The sequence below is a fragment of the Eutrigla gurnardus genome (assembly GCF_963514095.1).
Source record: "Eutrigla gurnardus genome assembly, chromosome: 9".
Classification (NCBI taxonomy): Eukaryota; Metazoa; Chordata; class Actinopteri; order Perciformes; family Triglidae; genus Eutrigla; species Eutrigla gurnardus.
The window spans coordinates 24,052,127-24,068,589 of NC_139923.1; the positions used below are offsets into that span (position 1 = coordinate 24,052,127).

Genomic DNA, 16,463 nt, shown 5'->3' on the forward strand with positions numbered 1-16,463 from the left:
GCAGTCTGCAACCGTCAGGTCTCCTGCGACCTGCAGTGAGCTAAGAATACCGTGTCTGTAAAACCGTACAGGACGGAGCAGCGACACACATAGTACAGCTCAGACGGGGAGTTAAAAGATTCATGCGTTATCTGATACAGCAGCCTGGTCTTTGTGTCGAGGTACAAATTTGTCTCAAAAGGATTTACAATAGGTGCAGTGTAAGTTTCCGTCTGTCCTCGGACCCTTAAAAAGAATAAACCTCACAAAGACCAACAGACAAAATACAAACTACAGGTTTTCTCACCGAGGCCTCCTGGGAGGGATTTAACAACAGGCTTCAGCTGAGCGATCTCCAGAGCTTCCCAGAGCATCTCATCTGTAGCCTTCATCTCTGGGTCCAGGTTGAAACTACACACATAAACACACATGCAGGCACATACACACATATTAATACACTTTATTAGCTACATGATGTATCTTCAACATAAACCCAAAAGTAAAAAAAAATAAAAAATCTCAATCATTTTGAAATATTGTCGCTTGTGAAGTTCCAACTCATCATTTCTCTCTCTCCCTCTCTGTCTGTGTGTGTGTGTGTGTGTGTGTGTGTGTGTGTGTGAGGTCACAGCTGAGACACCACACATGTAAAAACACTTTACACTAAACCATACTTTAACATTATTTGACTTCCTGCAACCCCAAACTACACTCAGACACAATCACACAGCTTCTTTAAGCCTATCTTCATCTGTTCTCCTCCAACATGACAAAGCTTTTATGGTCACCGCCGTCTAAAAATAAAGCTCTCTGTCGGAGTACGTCCTCTTATCTACAAACCCTCGGCTCGACTCTTGCTTCGGATGAGTGTATTTGAAGTGTGTCCCGGTTTGCCAGCTGGCCCCCGCTACTGGAAATGCTCCATGTTTTCACCCTTCTACGCAAACTTGAAGCGACTCTAAACGTCCGCAGACGAGTCTTCCTGCTGATAAAAAGGAAAGGTGAGGTGATGCTCGTCGTACCGGATGGCGCCGCTGAACAGGAAGGGGTCCTGAAGGATGATGGACAAGCGAGACCTGAGGGTCTGCAGAGGCAGCTTGGCGATGTCGATGTCATCGATCACAATCCTCCCTGAGAAGGAAAGGAAATCATTTTTATCCTTTTGCTGAACTACATTTTCACATTACAAGGAGTTAAATGCAAGCGTTCGTACCCTCAAACATGTCCACCATGCGGAAGAAGGCCAAGGAGAAGGAGGATTTCCCACTGCCGGTCCTCCCACAGATCCCCACCTGAAAACAGAATCATCATTATCACCAAAATTCAGTGGTGTATTTGTTGTTTCACAGGTTTCCTCAGTTTGGCGCTACCTTCTGCCCGTGGTCGATGTGTGCGTTGACATTTTTGAGCACGGGCTTCAGCGTGGCGTCGTATCGGACGCTCAGATTCTGGATCTTGATCTCTCCCTCTCTGGGCCAACCCTCGGGGACCTGAGACACAGCTGAGACAGACGCAGGAACATCAGGGGGGTTTACACCTTAATATCATTTATCATTGTATGTTTTAAAGATTTAGACAACAAGTTTATTTTAAATTCTGTTTAAATTCATGAATGTATTTTAATGCCACTGAACTCTGTGAAATCCCTTCTGGCTGAAAGGAAACATGCAGCAAGATGAATATGAAAGCATTAATAAAAGCGGGATGTAGATTTCTCTTGAGCATTAATGCCCCTTGGATTGAAAATGATGTGGAATATACAGAATGCAGTCTAACTTTAAAATTCATCGTGAGTGAGGAAGAAATCTCGAAGCAAACATGAGCTAAACATAATGTGAATTCTGGATATTGTCACAACCTCTAATGTTGTCAGCTTTTCATTCTAATAATAAATATGCATGGCCATGGCTGCAGATGCACGTTTCCATGGAGACAATTGAAATTTGTGTACGTATATACTGAGTGATTTCAGCGGTGGAGACGTCCAGTGGTGTATCTTCATGCCAGGAAGTCAGACAGACTCGTGTGTTTATGGAGCTGGCGTCGCCGTCCAAACAAACACCTCAGGCAAGAAACCTGATATGATATTTTCTGTGCACCTGCTGAAACGGTAAAAGGAGGTTTAATTTAAGATGGAGCTGTGGGAGCGTCGCTGCACTCACTGAGCAGACCCTCATAATTCTCCGGTTCGGTTTTGAGCAGGCCGTTAATTCTCTTCACTGAGCCAAGCTGTACTTCCATGTCTGCCAGGTTACGCACCATCCAGTTCATGTAGTTGGACACCTGATACATGGAGGGAGGGGGGAGGAGAAGGAGGGGGAGGAGGGGGAGTAAATATCACTGGAGGCACACTCATGAGAGCTAAAATAATGTTCTCGACATTTAATTCATCTTAGAGGCACATTATTTTCACTGGACAGAAATGATATAGTGAGAAAGAAGCACTTGTACTAGTTTGTGCTAATTAATTGACTTTTTTTAATAAGCAGATTTGCTAGATTTGACATTAAGACATATTTAAAAGTATATATAAGAAAATAAAATGCAAATTAGCTGCTGATTATGCATCCAAAGTTGTTCTCTTTAGAAATCTCTGTATTCCCCTAAGTGTATAAAAACAATAAATGGTTAAACTGTAGTGTTTGTGTTGGAGGTGGTATGTTTTAAAACGTGTAATTATTTTATTTTTTAAAGTAATGAGTTAAAAACACAACAATATAGTAAAATATACAAAGGGCAGAAGATATAAATAATACATATTTTATTCTAAATTGGCAAATAAATGTAACAAGTTTGGAAACGTGTGGAACGAACACGATTTTTCAGCTAAAATGAGTAAAAACCACCTGTATTAAAGTGTGGAGGTAAACTAGCAGCAAAGCAAACACAGTCTCACCATGAGTGCGTACGTGAGTCCGAGCCCCACCAGACCGTTGGACAGCTCCTGGTTGAGAGACTTGGTGATGGAGGCTACAGCTGCCACCAACACCACACAGGCTCCAATGTACTCCTGCAGGGAGAGGCCATGTCAAGCAACCAGCAGGAAGATGATGCATCGCTGAATAACTTCATAAAAGAAAGGCTGATCCATTATCATGGACCAGCTGTCGACACACACATAGACAGATGTGCTGCCGGAAAACACCCGGGTGGTATCTTTTGGGTCGTGCACACCTGAAGGTTATCTCCTCCCATCGAGCCATAAAACATCACAATGCAGAATGTGATCTTAATGGAGAGACATTTAGTCTTTCATGTTGCCAACAGAGGGCGCTGGCAACATCAACAGCAGCACCGTTCTGGATGTTAAAGCACTGAATCATTACCATGCGGACCTCCAGCCATCGGTTGGCCGCTGTGAGGAAGAGAGAGGCGATGTTGTTGGCGTCGGTGAACTGCAGTAACCTCTGTCTGAACCGGGGCTCGTACCTGGAAACAGAGAAAGACTCGATTCTATTTGGGCTCTAATGTCCTGGGAGTTCACCAGAATATATGATCATCATCACAGGTTAAGTTAAACATTATAAATGATACAATTACAATTCAGTTGTTTATGGAAATGAATGTTTGAGAAGAAAATCGCTCTGACAAATGAGGTATTTTAGGTATAAGTATTTCAACAATATCTGACTATTCATATTCAACACATCTACTCCCAACCTGCAGGAAAAGTACTTTAAGTAATCATTTGTGTCTAACATGAGCTTCCAGTAAGTAAACTCTTAAACTCCTAAACTTTCTCTCTTCAGCAGATGAACATATAACATCTTTTAGTGTCAAACACGGCAGGTGGATCTGAGTTAACATTCAGTTAAGAGAGTCCAACCGTAATAATCACCTGAGGGCCCGAATGGTGGTGAGACCTTCCACTGTCTCAGAGAAGTGGCAGAGTAAAGGCAGCTGGGTGCTGTCCTCCAGCTGCTGCAGGTCCCTGACCAGAAGACAGGGGACACGGTGGAGAGGGACATGTCAACTGAAGCAAAGTTCAAATCATATCCATCCATCCATCCATTCATCCATCCATTCATGCAAACATCCATCCATCCATCCATCCATCCATCCATCCATCCATCCATCCATCCATCCATCCATCCATCCATCCATCCATCTCAGCCAAATACAGCCACTTGCATTGGACTGATGGACAAGACTGTGGGTTTAAACTGTATACATTGAAGCCTGCGTCCATTATATTTGTGGAATATAAGCACTAGAAGACAGATGTAAACAGGGTAATAAAAAGGATGAATATCACATTATTGACCATAAACTACTTTAACTGGGGAATCTGTTAAATTTAATGTCCCGTCCGACTCACCTGGAGGCCACCCGGAAGTATTTCTGGATGAAGTAACAGGTGACGGCCAGCGGTAAGAGGGCGATGAGGAAGACGGGGGTCACGTAGGAGATGACGCCCAGAGCGGAGACACACAGCAGGGTGGAGCGGGAGAGGCACTCCAGGGTGTTGGGGATGTGCTGGTCGATGGTGTTGGTGTCGGTGGAAAACCTGTTGAGGATGCTGCCCAGCGGAGTCGTCTCAAACAGCCTGGAGGGATGAAAACCTGTCATTCACTCTCTATATATGTTATCATACTTTATTTCAGAAAGTTTTTATTTCCCCAGATTATATTCTTCTTATATTATATGAATATCTATAAACTGTACAGACTTGTACTATATAAATCCATGGAGACCATAATTCAATTTTAGAGAATAATATTCAACATGCTGCACAGCCGGTTGAATTAAATATTACATATAAAATACATGTTTATTTAGCTGTATATGAGAGGGGGTGTTATTTGCACGTGAGCCTCTTAATGTGAACGAAGTCTGGTTTAGTTTAAAGGAGTCATCACCACGAAATCGCAATTTCTCTTGTTAAAACATGCATATCTGTGTTTGACCTCAGTTGAAACTTGCCTGAAAGGCTGGAGTTTGAAAGTGGCGCCGTTTTTTCGCTTCTGCTCTTTTTCCGAACAGGAATAGCACACAAGGGTGTGCATTCCTAAAGCACGAGATTTTGATTCTGCGCCTACGGTGACGTCACCGTGGAGGCTACTTGCATAAGCCCACCCCTCTTTCACCACCCAACCCCCCCCCCCCCCCAGTCCGCTACCTGACGTCCTGCTGTAAACGTGTCTCTTCAACCGTCTCTGGCTCTTCACTCTCCGGTTCGGGTTCCGACTCTGGTTCGTACATAAATGCCTGAATTCCGTAAGGTTCGTCATTTAGTGTGTGCGCCATGACAGGGGGCTGTTTATGTTTTGGAGTCTGCATGCAGGCAAGCCCCCCCGGCTCTGTCCTTCCTGCGGCGAATCAACGCGCGCCTCATTACATATTATACAATGCACATCCGGACCAGTCAAAACCTTGCGCGTAATCTCGCGTGATAAAATCGCGGTACGAAAAAGGGTCAGAACAAGCTCAATGTTTGATTAAAATTTTTTTTGTTTTTTCTAATAAGTTTTACGAATTGATCCAAAGCGATCCAAGGGGGGCTGGATACGTATAAAACCAGGTGATGACTCCTTTAAGGAAAGCAGATGGTGCTCTGAGTAATGGGGCGAAGAAAAGATGCTTTTAGCCATGTTTCGTTGTTTCAGCACACAGACGTCAGCAAGCACACAAATCTATCCGTCTCTTTCACACGTCATGAGGCAGAGCTGCAGCACACACACACACACACACACACACACACTGAGCTCCAAACCTCATGGGGGCCAGGATGATCTTGTTGAGCAGGTCGTGGTGCAGCTCTTTGGCCACTTTGAGGCCGGTCCACTCCACGGCCACGGAGGTGACCAGACACAGGACGATGCCGAGGCAGCACAGCACGCTGAACACCGACAGATACCAGGAGTGATTGAAGGCACAGCCCTACAGAGAGAGAGAGAGAGGTGTTTATTCAAGGCTTTAATGTAACTGTGTGTGTAGACAGGGGGAGGGAGCGGGTTTGCTTGTACTGTAATTACAAGCATAATTAAACTGGTTAAAAACAAAAGCCAGTGAAGCGTTCAAAGCAGATCTGGGAACTTTCTGTGTGGAGATGTTTTTCTCTCCTGAGCTTTTCTTTTCACCTTTCCACATGTCTTTCTGTGCTTTCATTGATTCTAATTAATACTTATCTATTTGTTTTTTCAGACACCCAGAGCTTGAAGTGAGCCGGTACTCATCAGTACCCACAGGCTCTTGCGCATTTTACTCTTTGCTGAACAGTGTTTTTATTCTTTCAAATCGGCACTTCTCACAAGGTGATCGTATTCTCTGAGCACATCCACCACTATGCACACATCACGCTACTCTTATACCAACGATACAATATATCAACGCGTTGGCGGCGCTTAATCCCGTCCTTGGCCATTCCCACACGGCTGGGAGCATCAAATGTTGCACTGCAAGTTGTTTTCCTCATCTACTTGCGCACTGCGGGACAGGGGAGTTAAGTGTGTGTGTGTGTGTGTGTGTGTGTGTGCACACACTATCTCCTAGTACACTCACCATCATGTGAATAAGGAGAATGCTGGCACCGCACACATCTCTATTTATGCTATCAATACAACCAGTTAAATCCCATTTAGTGGGTGAAAATTAAATTCCAATTCCAATCAGGACACTGACGTCAAGTTTAAACCGTTTACTTCAGCGTTTTATTTTGGCGGTGTGACTCATAGAACACAGACTTTCCTAGTGACCAACGAACCCCCAGCAGAGATACACGACATTTAGTTACAAGCGGTGTCAGTGTCGTGCCACCGTGTGTGTGAGAGTAGAGCAGCACTGTGAGTCTGGATTAGTGTGATTACATGAGCCTGGAAACAAGTGCACTGTTCAGTATTTGAGAGGAGGACACAGTCGACTGTATTTAGCCTCTGCATGACATGAAATGTGACTTGGCGTTTGCAATTCACAGGATGGACACACAAAAACAAAGACACACACACACACACACACACACACACACGCACACACACTGTTAATAATAGAGCTGCTTCACTGGAATAAGCTGCCAGCAGCTGGTGCGGCCCCCCGTTGTGTCAACCATATGGCTTAACCTTCGCTGTTATTGATATTGTGTTTCCGAGCACTTTCTCTAAACTTGTTTTCTGTGTGTGTGTGTGTGTGTGTGTGTGTGTGTGTGTGTGTGTGTGTGTGTGTGTGTGTGTGTACCGGTTAGAGACTGTCCTGGGGAAGAGGTCGCTGGTGAAAGACGAGCTTTAAACTGAATAAAGGTTAAAGTCGTTGATGTAGGTGATAATTTGTCTTTCACACGTCCATCTGTCGTTTCTAAATCAGGATGAGGGTTTATTCCGGGTCAGATCATCTAGGTTTATGATTTCTGTAGGTATTTAGATGAATCTACATGAAACAGATCCTCCGCATCTTTACATTTCCCAGCAGCACTCTCTCTGAGAGCCCGTCACTGTATTCCGGTTTCTTTAACATGCAGATGAGTCGGCTTCAGGGCGCATTAGTGAACGCTCCATCTGGAGCTGGCACCGTCTGTGTTTGTGTTTTAGGTCAGCTGAGATTCACAGGAGAATTAGTGAGAATGTGTGTTATGTAATTTCACTCCAGCGTGATCTAACAAAAATATATAAATACTTTTCTAACATGATTTGTTCAAAATAAGGTCCACAACCATTACACACACATCTAATCCAATTTTTTATACATTTCCAAGGCCTAAGTATCCAATACTTTACAAAAAAGTAAAGATTGGAGATTTAAATTGGCTTCATTACTTTCCAATAATACCCCTCAGAAAAGGCACAGAGGAAGAAAAGCACTTCATATTTATTTAGACGCTACAACTAAAGAATGTGGCTTTCTTGACTTACGGTACAATTACGATCTTTTGCTTTGATGACGTGCGACGTCCAGTGTGCCAGCCAGTAGTCGATGGCGACCATGAGGGAGTGTTTGAGGAGCTGCGACAGGAGGAGCAGGCTGAGCAGGAGAACCCCGGCGGAGGACAGGTAGGTGCCGCAGGAGCGCCAGGGGATGGTGGTGCGCTGACGCATCCTCTGAGACAGGCTGTCGTCATCGTCACTCTCGATGGATTCCTCTGGGATCAGGACAGAGACGTTCAAATGTTTCTTGGTTCATTCAAGTGTGAGCTATAGATTTATTTACATGATTTAATTCCATAATATATGACTGCTTTATGTAAGACATCTGGATTTAACTCTGGTCTTTTCTGCTGTGACTCACTGCTCCCTGACATTGCTTGATGTTCCTCCACCTACACTTCTTCACAGATATTTCATCATCTTGATTTTCTCTCCGTGTCCTTCTTTGTCTGTCACCCTTTCAGACACATTTCTCAGATTTGTCTGAAGAAACCACAACTCAAGAGAAAAGGAACGGTAACAGAGAAAGAGGGCCGGAGGAGAGAACGTGTCCTACAGGCATCTACTGTACATTCATGTTCTTCAACACCAAACAAACGCTCATTCCACGTGAACGGCAGCCATGACACACTGACTGGGGCTGGAGCTGCTTGCCTCCTGATGTACATATATATATCTCACATCGCATCATACAGCAAGCTTCGGTGCATGAGTCTGCATGTGGTGGCAGAGAGGAAGCAGGAGGCTAGAGGAGGGAAAGACGGGGAGAGGATGACTGGCACTGTACAATCATCTACTGTGCAATCATCATGAGGAGGAGAGACAGATGTCTGGGGGGAAAGTGATGCATGATGAGATTCTAAGATGGTGTGAGAAGCTGACACGGCTGCGATTTGCTCGCGCCGTCACGATGCCACAGACTTTTTTTTTTTTTTTCAGTCCATGCTTTCTGGCCACACCTGCTCGATCGAACACGAGGGCAGCGATTGGTGCCGGAGCCATCGCACAAGTCCACTCAGAGGTGCCACCAGCACGCGGGAGACAACACAGAACACAGATAAAGAGTACAGCTACGAAGCACCCTCCCTCTACCGCAGGAGCATTCAACAGCAGAGACACAGATAAAGGATCGGGTTCAGTGATAAGCCACAGCGGGAGGCTGCGAGAGACGACGTGGTGTCATGTCTGGTCGCTGCCGAGAGTCTCAAGGGAAGCCAAGACATGGGACACTCAAAAGAAGGTCTGGAGCTTTAACACCCATGTAATGGTTTCTTTAACATACGGGATAGAAAAAGTCAAGAATCACTCATTCACATCATTCAGCTAACATTAAAGCTCAAGCTCAAGCTTTGGTGTTGTGTGAGAGGTGCTGCTCCTCAGCAATACTTTATTATAATCAGCACACACACACACACACACACACACACACACACACACACACACACACACACACACACACACACACACACACACACACACACACACACACACACACACACACACACACACACACACACACACATAGATTCATTAGTTGACGTGATCAAGCTGTTGTCTGTGCCCTCTCACCTTCCTCGTCCTCTTCGGTCCTGGCAGCCTCTCTGGAGTACATGGCCCTCCGCAGGTTTTTCCTCTCCATGTCCGTCATACTCGCCGCCTCCGTCTCCTGGAAGAGACACAAAGACAAGCATGTGATTCTCCCCAGAATACTAAAGACCACAATCTGGTGAGACATTAAGCAAAAGACGTTCAGCACTCGTTAATCACCGTCTCAAACTCCTGGTCCTGTCTGTGCATCAGGGTTTTCCACTGCTCAAAGAGTTCAGGTTCAGATTTCTGGATGTCTTTCAGAGTCCCTTCAGCCTGGATCGTGCCATCTTTCATGGCAATGATCTAAAGAAATACATACACAGTGCTTAGTATAAACTGATAAAGTGACATCTGGGAATCAATCTTTGTGCGCTCCGGGATCGTTCGAGACAAACCGTCTGCATCCCAAATTAAATGATTACATCATGAATAATAAAACAGCATCACGGGCAGACAATCGTAGAAAGATAAAAGGGTCTACTGTTTATCTGGTTGGTTAAGATAATAGTGCGCGCACACACACACACACACACACACACACACACACACACACACACACACACACACACACACACACACACACACACACACACACACACACACAGGTCTTACCCAGTCTGCATGTGGGAGATACTGAAGTTTGTGCGTGACCAACACCACCGTCCTCTTCTCCTCTCTCAGCAGCTTGAGGATGCCGTCCTGCATCAGATGATCACTCAGATGGATGTCTAAGGCAGAGAACGGGTCATCCTGAAAAAACAGACAGACAGACATTAATAAGAATCATTCTCTATATCATTACACGACATAAAAAGCAACATTCAAAGTAAAAGTTTAGAATTAAACATCATTAGTTGTTATTTATTAAGAGTTCAGTACTCGGTTAATTATTAGATTTGACTGACGGTGGTGAGATTTGAGAAATAAATTGGTTTAATTGGTTCTGTTGAGCCCCAATTAGCTGGTTGGGCCTTTAAGATGAAACAAAACTGCAGATTAATCGATTTGAAGCCTGAATTCCAAACATGTACAACAGAGATTATTAATAACTAAGAGGCTGAATTTAAGAGTGTGTTGCTATTTTTGCCAGGACGGCTTCAGAAATAGAATCAAATAGAGTCAAAGCTCCACAAACAATGTTCCAGTGTGATGACTGATAGACCGTCTGCCTACAAGGACAAGGATTAAAGGTGCAGTCCAACAACTGAAACTGTTCCTCTTGATGGACGACGAAGACTCACCAGAAAGACCACGTGGGTCTGTTGGTACAAGGCTCTGGCAACACTGATACGCTGTTTCTGTCCCCCTGACAGGATGATGCCCTGCCCCCAGAGGAACAACGGAGATCACAGTTTATTTCCTGCGTTACCGGTGCATGAAGAAATCCAACATGACAGTGCTTCGGCTGAACAAGGTCAGTCCGGCTCCCTACACGCATACATCAAGTCCTGGCTGCACAGTAATGAAGACAAATGATTCTGCGATACAGTGAGCCACACAGAGAGCTGTGGCTAGATCTGGAATATAAAATAAGGGATTTAAAATGTGTATAGATCTAAATATTTGACTGACCCGCTCCCCGATCTCTGTCTGGTCCCCCAGAGGAAGGATGTCGATGTCGGGCTGAAGAGAGCAGGCCTCGATGACAGCGTTGTACCTGGCGGGCACACAAACAGACACACAAACACAAATCAGGCCAGAGAGCAGCTTGCTAATACCCGCCAGAAGGAAACCACGGCTCTGCTCGATATTACCCTCTTGGCTAATAATCTAGATATTGAATTCATTGAAATTGAAGTCTGAGACAACAACACTGAAAGTGAAAAGAAGAAATGAGTTGCAGCGGCCTCGGCGGTTTAACATGAAAGATATGGCCCGGAGCGCTAGAGATGAGAGGCAGACTCACACTGTGAACGAAGTCCAGCGCTGCATCAGTCATTCATGTTCGGATTGAAATGAATGGATTGAAAGTCAATGCAGCGCCGTTTCTACAGCTTTCCACATGATCCTGAGACAACAGTAAGAAATAAGCCGCCCTCAGAATCACACCAGTCGTAGTCGTACCTCCGAAGCAAGATTTAATACAAGGGCAGACGATATATTAATTATTAACGTTAAAAGTTTGAAATAAATGTGTACAGTTTATGCTCGAGTGACACCAGAGCAAACACGGCCAACAGACCTTTTAAATGGCAGAAATAAAAGTTTATGAAATTGAATAAAGTTTGGTTCAAATTGTGTTTGCCCAGAAAGATCTATCCAACAGCCTTGACCTCACAACATCTTTTGCTGAACACATCTAATGCCGCTCCTCTGAAGTGAGTCAGCTCCACTGGATCGTACCATCAAATAAACAGCAGAGGGAAAGAGATGTGTGAGGAGGAAGACAAAGGAGACAGCGAGAGAGCGCCGCGTAGGATGGGCAAACATCTCCACAGCAACAAACCACAGCGGCCCATTAGATGTATTTTATATAAAAACAACAATCCATTAGACCAGCGGAGAGAGCACCGCCACAACCATAAATCCAAGCAACTGACCTTTCAGAAAGACCATTTGTTGTGAGGATGAAAACTGTGTGTGTGTCATTAAACGTGCCGGTTTGATTCCAGCTCACACAGGCTGAAAACGGCAGATGCTGTTGAGGACGGAGCGAGACTACAGACATCTTCAGCCAAGACGACTCCTGGCTCGAGGTCTCTGAGTGCCAAAACAGTTTAGTCGAGGAGTTTATTTCTTTATCCCGGACTCAAAGCGTCGACTTCATCAACACATCCGATTTACCACAGTGGCCTCGGGGAGGAGGAAGTTTTATTGGCTCTATTTTGGCTTAATAGCTTGGCCTGACAACACATTGATTTCTGAGTTATAACTAACTCTGGATGCCATTTGCCTTTTGACTTGAGCGAACAGCAGCAGAGAGCGGCGTGCATGGAGAACATGGAGAAACTCAACGGGGTTTTAAACAGACATAACCTTTTTTTTATTTGCTGCATGTGTGAGGTCTTACCTGGGTTTGATCATGGGCATCTCAAAGGTGATGTTCTCCACCACTGTTGCATTCAACAGCCAGGGCTTCTGGGAAGCGTAGGCCACGGCACCTCTCTTCCTACCAGATGTTTTGAAACACATGAAGAAGTGTCAAACGGTCATTCATCGGTTCTCTATGTTCAAATTTTACATCTTAAGTAGTATTTTATTCTCATGCATGGTTTAATTCATTGTTTTGACCTCTGGACCGGAGGGACTCATGAGCTTTAGAAGCCGGTGATGCATTATAATAACTCCAGTCCATAAAGAAAATGGGATCATTAAAGACTGTGGTCTAGTTGTGAGGTCAATATGTAGCCGAGGATCCGGGTAAATATGTGAGCAGAGGGAATATCTTGTTCTCTATTATCGCCAGTGGACTTCTAGATAAGCAGGAGATCTGCTGGTAATGATGATGCGTCTCCATGGAGACCGTCTGGTGTTGTCTGAACTCACCTGATTTCTCCGTCACCTGCTGCATCTCTATCTGTAGGACTACAACATCACACACACACACACACACACACACACACACACACACACACACACACACACACACACACACATTAAATAAGCAATACTCCTCCCTCTAAGATAAACAGATTATTGACTCCACCTTCGTCCTGAAATGATTAACAGAAAACAAACACAGACTTACAAACATGTATAATCTTCTCTCACTATTGCAATCATTTGAACTGCTCAGCGAGCCAAACACAAAGAGGCCAACTGTTGCCCTACATGAACACATCTATCATTAGCTGTGATCTTATCTTCCCTAAAAATAACGCCCCCAACGCCACCCCACTCCCTCCCAATTTTTCTTCCTGTAATTTGCTGATATGGAAATCAGCACCAACGTGTTTGGACTCTGACGCATCCAGTTCTCAGAGGATCTGATTCCTCGAGCTGAGATTAGACCGTCAGCATGGGCTCTTACGGGATGTTTGTGTGTTGACTGGTATCTTGTTCATCTGCTGTATGTCTCTCTGCAAGCTACAACTGGAAAGGCAGGGTCGATTGTGAGGATTTGCAACACGTTGCATATCAATTAAACTTCTAAAACTGTAGAACATTACACATTTATCAAATAATCTGAATGGCTAATGTGACTTTCTGTTTTCTTGTGGCGGACTGGCACTTGAACCATGTGGTAAATAATTAAAGCTTTGCTGAGGTCATCTAATACTGTGTTGTTCATTTGATCAGATTCACTAACATGATCGGTTGAGGTGACACACACACACACACACACACACACACACACGCACACGCACACACACACACACACACACACACACACACACACACACACACACACACACACACACACACACACACACACACACACACACACACACTGCATGCCACCCTGATCCTGTGCAAAGCTTTTCTCAGTTGCAGAGCAAAGACAGCATGAGCTAAGAATACTCAAGTCACCAGAAAAATTCCCAGTGAGGTGAGAATTTATTTTCTAGATACTAGAAATACTGTTGAATGTAATCATTTATTGGGACTTTTACAACTTTTACTTTGAATGTTATATGATTGCAAAAACGTTTTATGTTCTTTATTGCTTTTATTTTATTGTCATCAAATAATAATATAAAATCTGAGCGCTGAGGTGCAAAAATTTAAAGAATTATTTCAAATGACCTGATATTGTTCATGGTTTGAGGTACTTAAAAGGTTTGCAGGATTTTCCTTGAAGCCTCCACGCAGGCGAAGGGAAGCTTTAAAAGTATTTTGTTTACACACTGAAACGGTCTTTATTTACTGTGCCCCATACTATAAAACCACATGAGTAGGTCCGTACCATTATTCACCAGATAATTCTTGTTTCTTGTACTCTCACACTTAAATATAATGATACAAATACAAGCAGAGCTTACAGATTTGTCAGTGCCTGTTTAGAGAGAAGCAGCCACTGACAAGACACCAGCTGTCAAATGCTCAGATGACAAACTGTTGCCAAACTCGGGACTTGAATGCCTACGTGTGTGTGTGTGTGTGTGTGTGTGTGTGTGTGTGTGTGTGTGTGTGTGTGTGTGTGTGTGTGTGTGTGTGTGTGTGTGTGTGTGTGTGTGTGTGTGTGTGTGTGTGTGTGTGTGTGTGTGTGTGTTTCCTCTCATTAATATTATGCACTCAGGCCTCATGTTTCTGTATTTGATTTATTTTGTCTTCAGGAGTCAATTTCAGATCTTCATGCAGCTTTGAAATGAAGTAAAAATATTAATATTAATATATATTAATAATTTTTTGCCGTTTCTGCTCTTACCTTTCATCTCCCTCAGACTCCAGGTTTGGCAGGCTGCAGAAAATAAACAGAAAAATATATTGTGGAAGTGTTTCTAACAAATCTGAAAAGCCCTTAAAACTCACACAAAACTTTTATTTTTCAGAAATAAATGCTTTAAAGCGTAAACAAATTCCTTAAAATCTGATTGGCTGTTTGGAGCTCTGCACGTGTCCCATATAAGCCGTGGTGTATTTTTAGGTTTGCTACACCTCTCCTGTTTAGAAGGTGACTCTCAGACAGTGAGGGGCTAATTTACACGAGTTTACTGCAGCAGCTTTTAGGATCCCAGAGAACTGGAGACTGATCTTTAAGAAGCTCCAACATGCCACATACGTGTCAACACGGTATGTACTATATGTTAACCAAAGACATTGAAGTAAAAGGTGTCGGCAACTCTATACAGGAGGTGTGAAGCTCAATTCAGGACAGACAGATGTATTAAAACATGTTTCTGTCATTTTACACCACGTTTCAGATTTTGTGCAACGTGGAAAATGAATTCCTTCTAAAGAAGGTCTGAAGATGTGAGATTATAATGTCAAATATAAAACTTCAGATGTCCTTAATCATCTTGGCTAAATGACCAATTTTAAACAACACAGAGAACCTGAGAAAATGAGCTGTAATGACTCTTCACTGAAGCCTGAATAGACAGCTGATTATCTTTATCCTGCAGCCTTTGTAAAAAAAACAGGGTAATCATGGAAACAGCTCTCATCTCTGTCTGAAGAACCGAGGGCCGTTTCCTCAACATGTCAATCAACACCTCAAGGTCACGTTGGAGGAGAAATCACAAGGGAGTCGCACAAGACGGTTTCCATCAAGTCCAATCATCAAAGGCAGGCGGAGACACTTCCCACAGTGTCTAACTGTCTTTAATGTTCTTAAATGTCCATTTAAAAACTAAGATTAAGACTAAATTAAGTCCCCTAATGATGAGGGAGTAATGGTGCATGTTCATCGTGATGACCACGCCTGATAATGACTGATAATGCTGCCCTATTTGTCAACATGTAAGTCTCTTAAAGATGTTCTTCACTGAAACCAGACAGATTACTTTGTGGCCACAACCTCGCTCTCCAACAAGCTTTGGTGACCTTACTGCACACAAGATACCCAACCTGCACTGCTTTCACAGGATACGGGCTACAAATAGGCATCCACTTTACAACAGAGGAATGCCAGACGCTCCCTGCTCCGTGCCATATTTGGGGAGAGAAAGCAGGGAGCAGGTGGGTGAGGATGGGTGGTGGTGGTGGTGGGTCTGACCAATGGAAATGACAGACTGTGTGTGTAAAATACGGCGTCAGTAAACCCATCAGTGATCATATAAACACGTGGAGCAGGGTGAGGTCAGGCAGAGCACCGGAGACATGAACACCTGACACTGACCAGCAGCAGCTGACTCCCGGGGCGATCGCTCAGCGTCGGGTACCGTTCAATGAGGCGGTTTCCGTAAATCTGACAAGCTTGCACACTCACTCCTCTGGTTAGTCATGCTGTTGACTCCCACAGGGCCCATGCTGCTCTCATTCATCTTAATGTGCATTTTTCCTTTATGTCCGTATCGCATCTCAGTGATTTGTAGCTGCTGGGTTTAATTCTCTAATCTGTCACATGCAGACTTTCCCTCCCAGATATAAGGTTTCCTCCACATCGAGCTCTAAATGTCCCTGACTGAAACGCAGCACAATCATAACAACAACAAACAT

At 44.1% G+C, this 16,463-nt stretch overlaps 1 protein-coding gene across 2 annotated transcripts in view; it reads right to left on the bottom strand.

Annotated features, from left to right (window-relative positions):
* The window catches only part of abcc8 (ATP-binding cassette, sub-family C (CFTR/MRP), member 8), a 39,765-nt gene that overhangs the window by 2,899 nt on the left and 20,403 nt on the right, over positions 1–16,463 (bottom strand). For both annotated transcript variants that reach the window (XM_084018059.1, XM_084018058.1), the window contains exons 18-36: positions 14,731–14,763; positions 12,909–12,947; positions 12,433–12,531; positions 10,995–11,079; positions 10,664–10,744; positions 10,035–10,172; positions 9,600–9,725; positions 9,402–9,498; positions 7,821–8,047; positions 5,693–5,859; positions 4,298–4,525; positions 3,818–3,910; positions 3,306–3,408; positions 2,876–2,989; positions 2,142–2,262; positions 1,350–1,480; positions 1,193–1,271; positions 1,002–1,110; positions 287–390 (exon numbers count right to left, since the gene is read on the bottom strand). In XM_084018059.1, the coding sequence (XP_083874185.1) occupies positions 287–390; positions 1,002–1,110; positions 1,193–1,271; positions 1,350–1,480; positions 2,142–2,262; positions 2,876–2,989; positions 3,306–3,408; positions 3,818–3,910; positions 4,298–4,525; positions 5,693–5,859; positions 7,821–8,047; positions 9,402–9,498; positions 9,600–9,725; positions 10,035–10,172; positions 10,664–10,744; positions 10,995–11,079; positions 12,433–12,531; positions 12,909–12,947; positions 14,731–14,763 (2,174 nt within the window). The remainder of the gene's footprint in view (positions 1–286; positions 391–1,001; positions 1,111–1,192; positions 1,272–1,349; positions 1,481–2,141; positions 2,263–2,875; positions 2,990–3,305; positions 3,409–3,817; positions 3,911–4,297; positions 4,526–5,692; positions 5,860–7,820; positions 8,048–9,401; positions 9,499–9,599; positions 9,726–10,034; positions 10,173–10,663; positions 10,745–10,994; positions 11,080–12,432; positions 12,532–12,908; positions 12,948–14,730; positions 14,764–16,463) is intronic.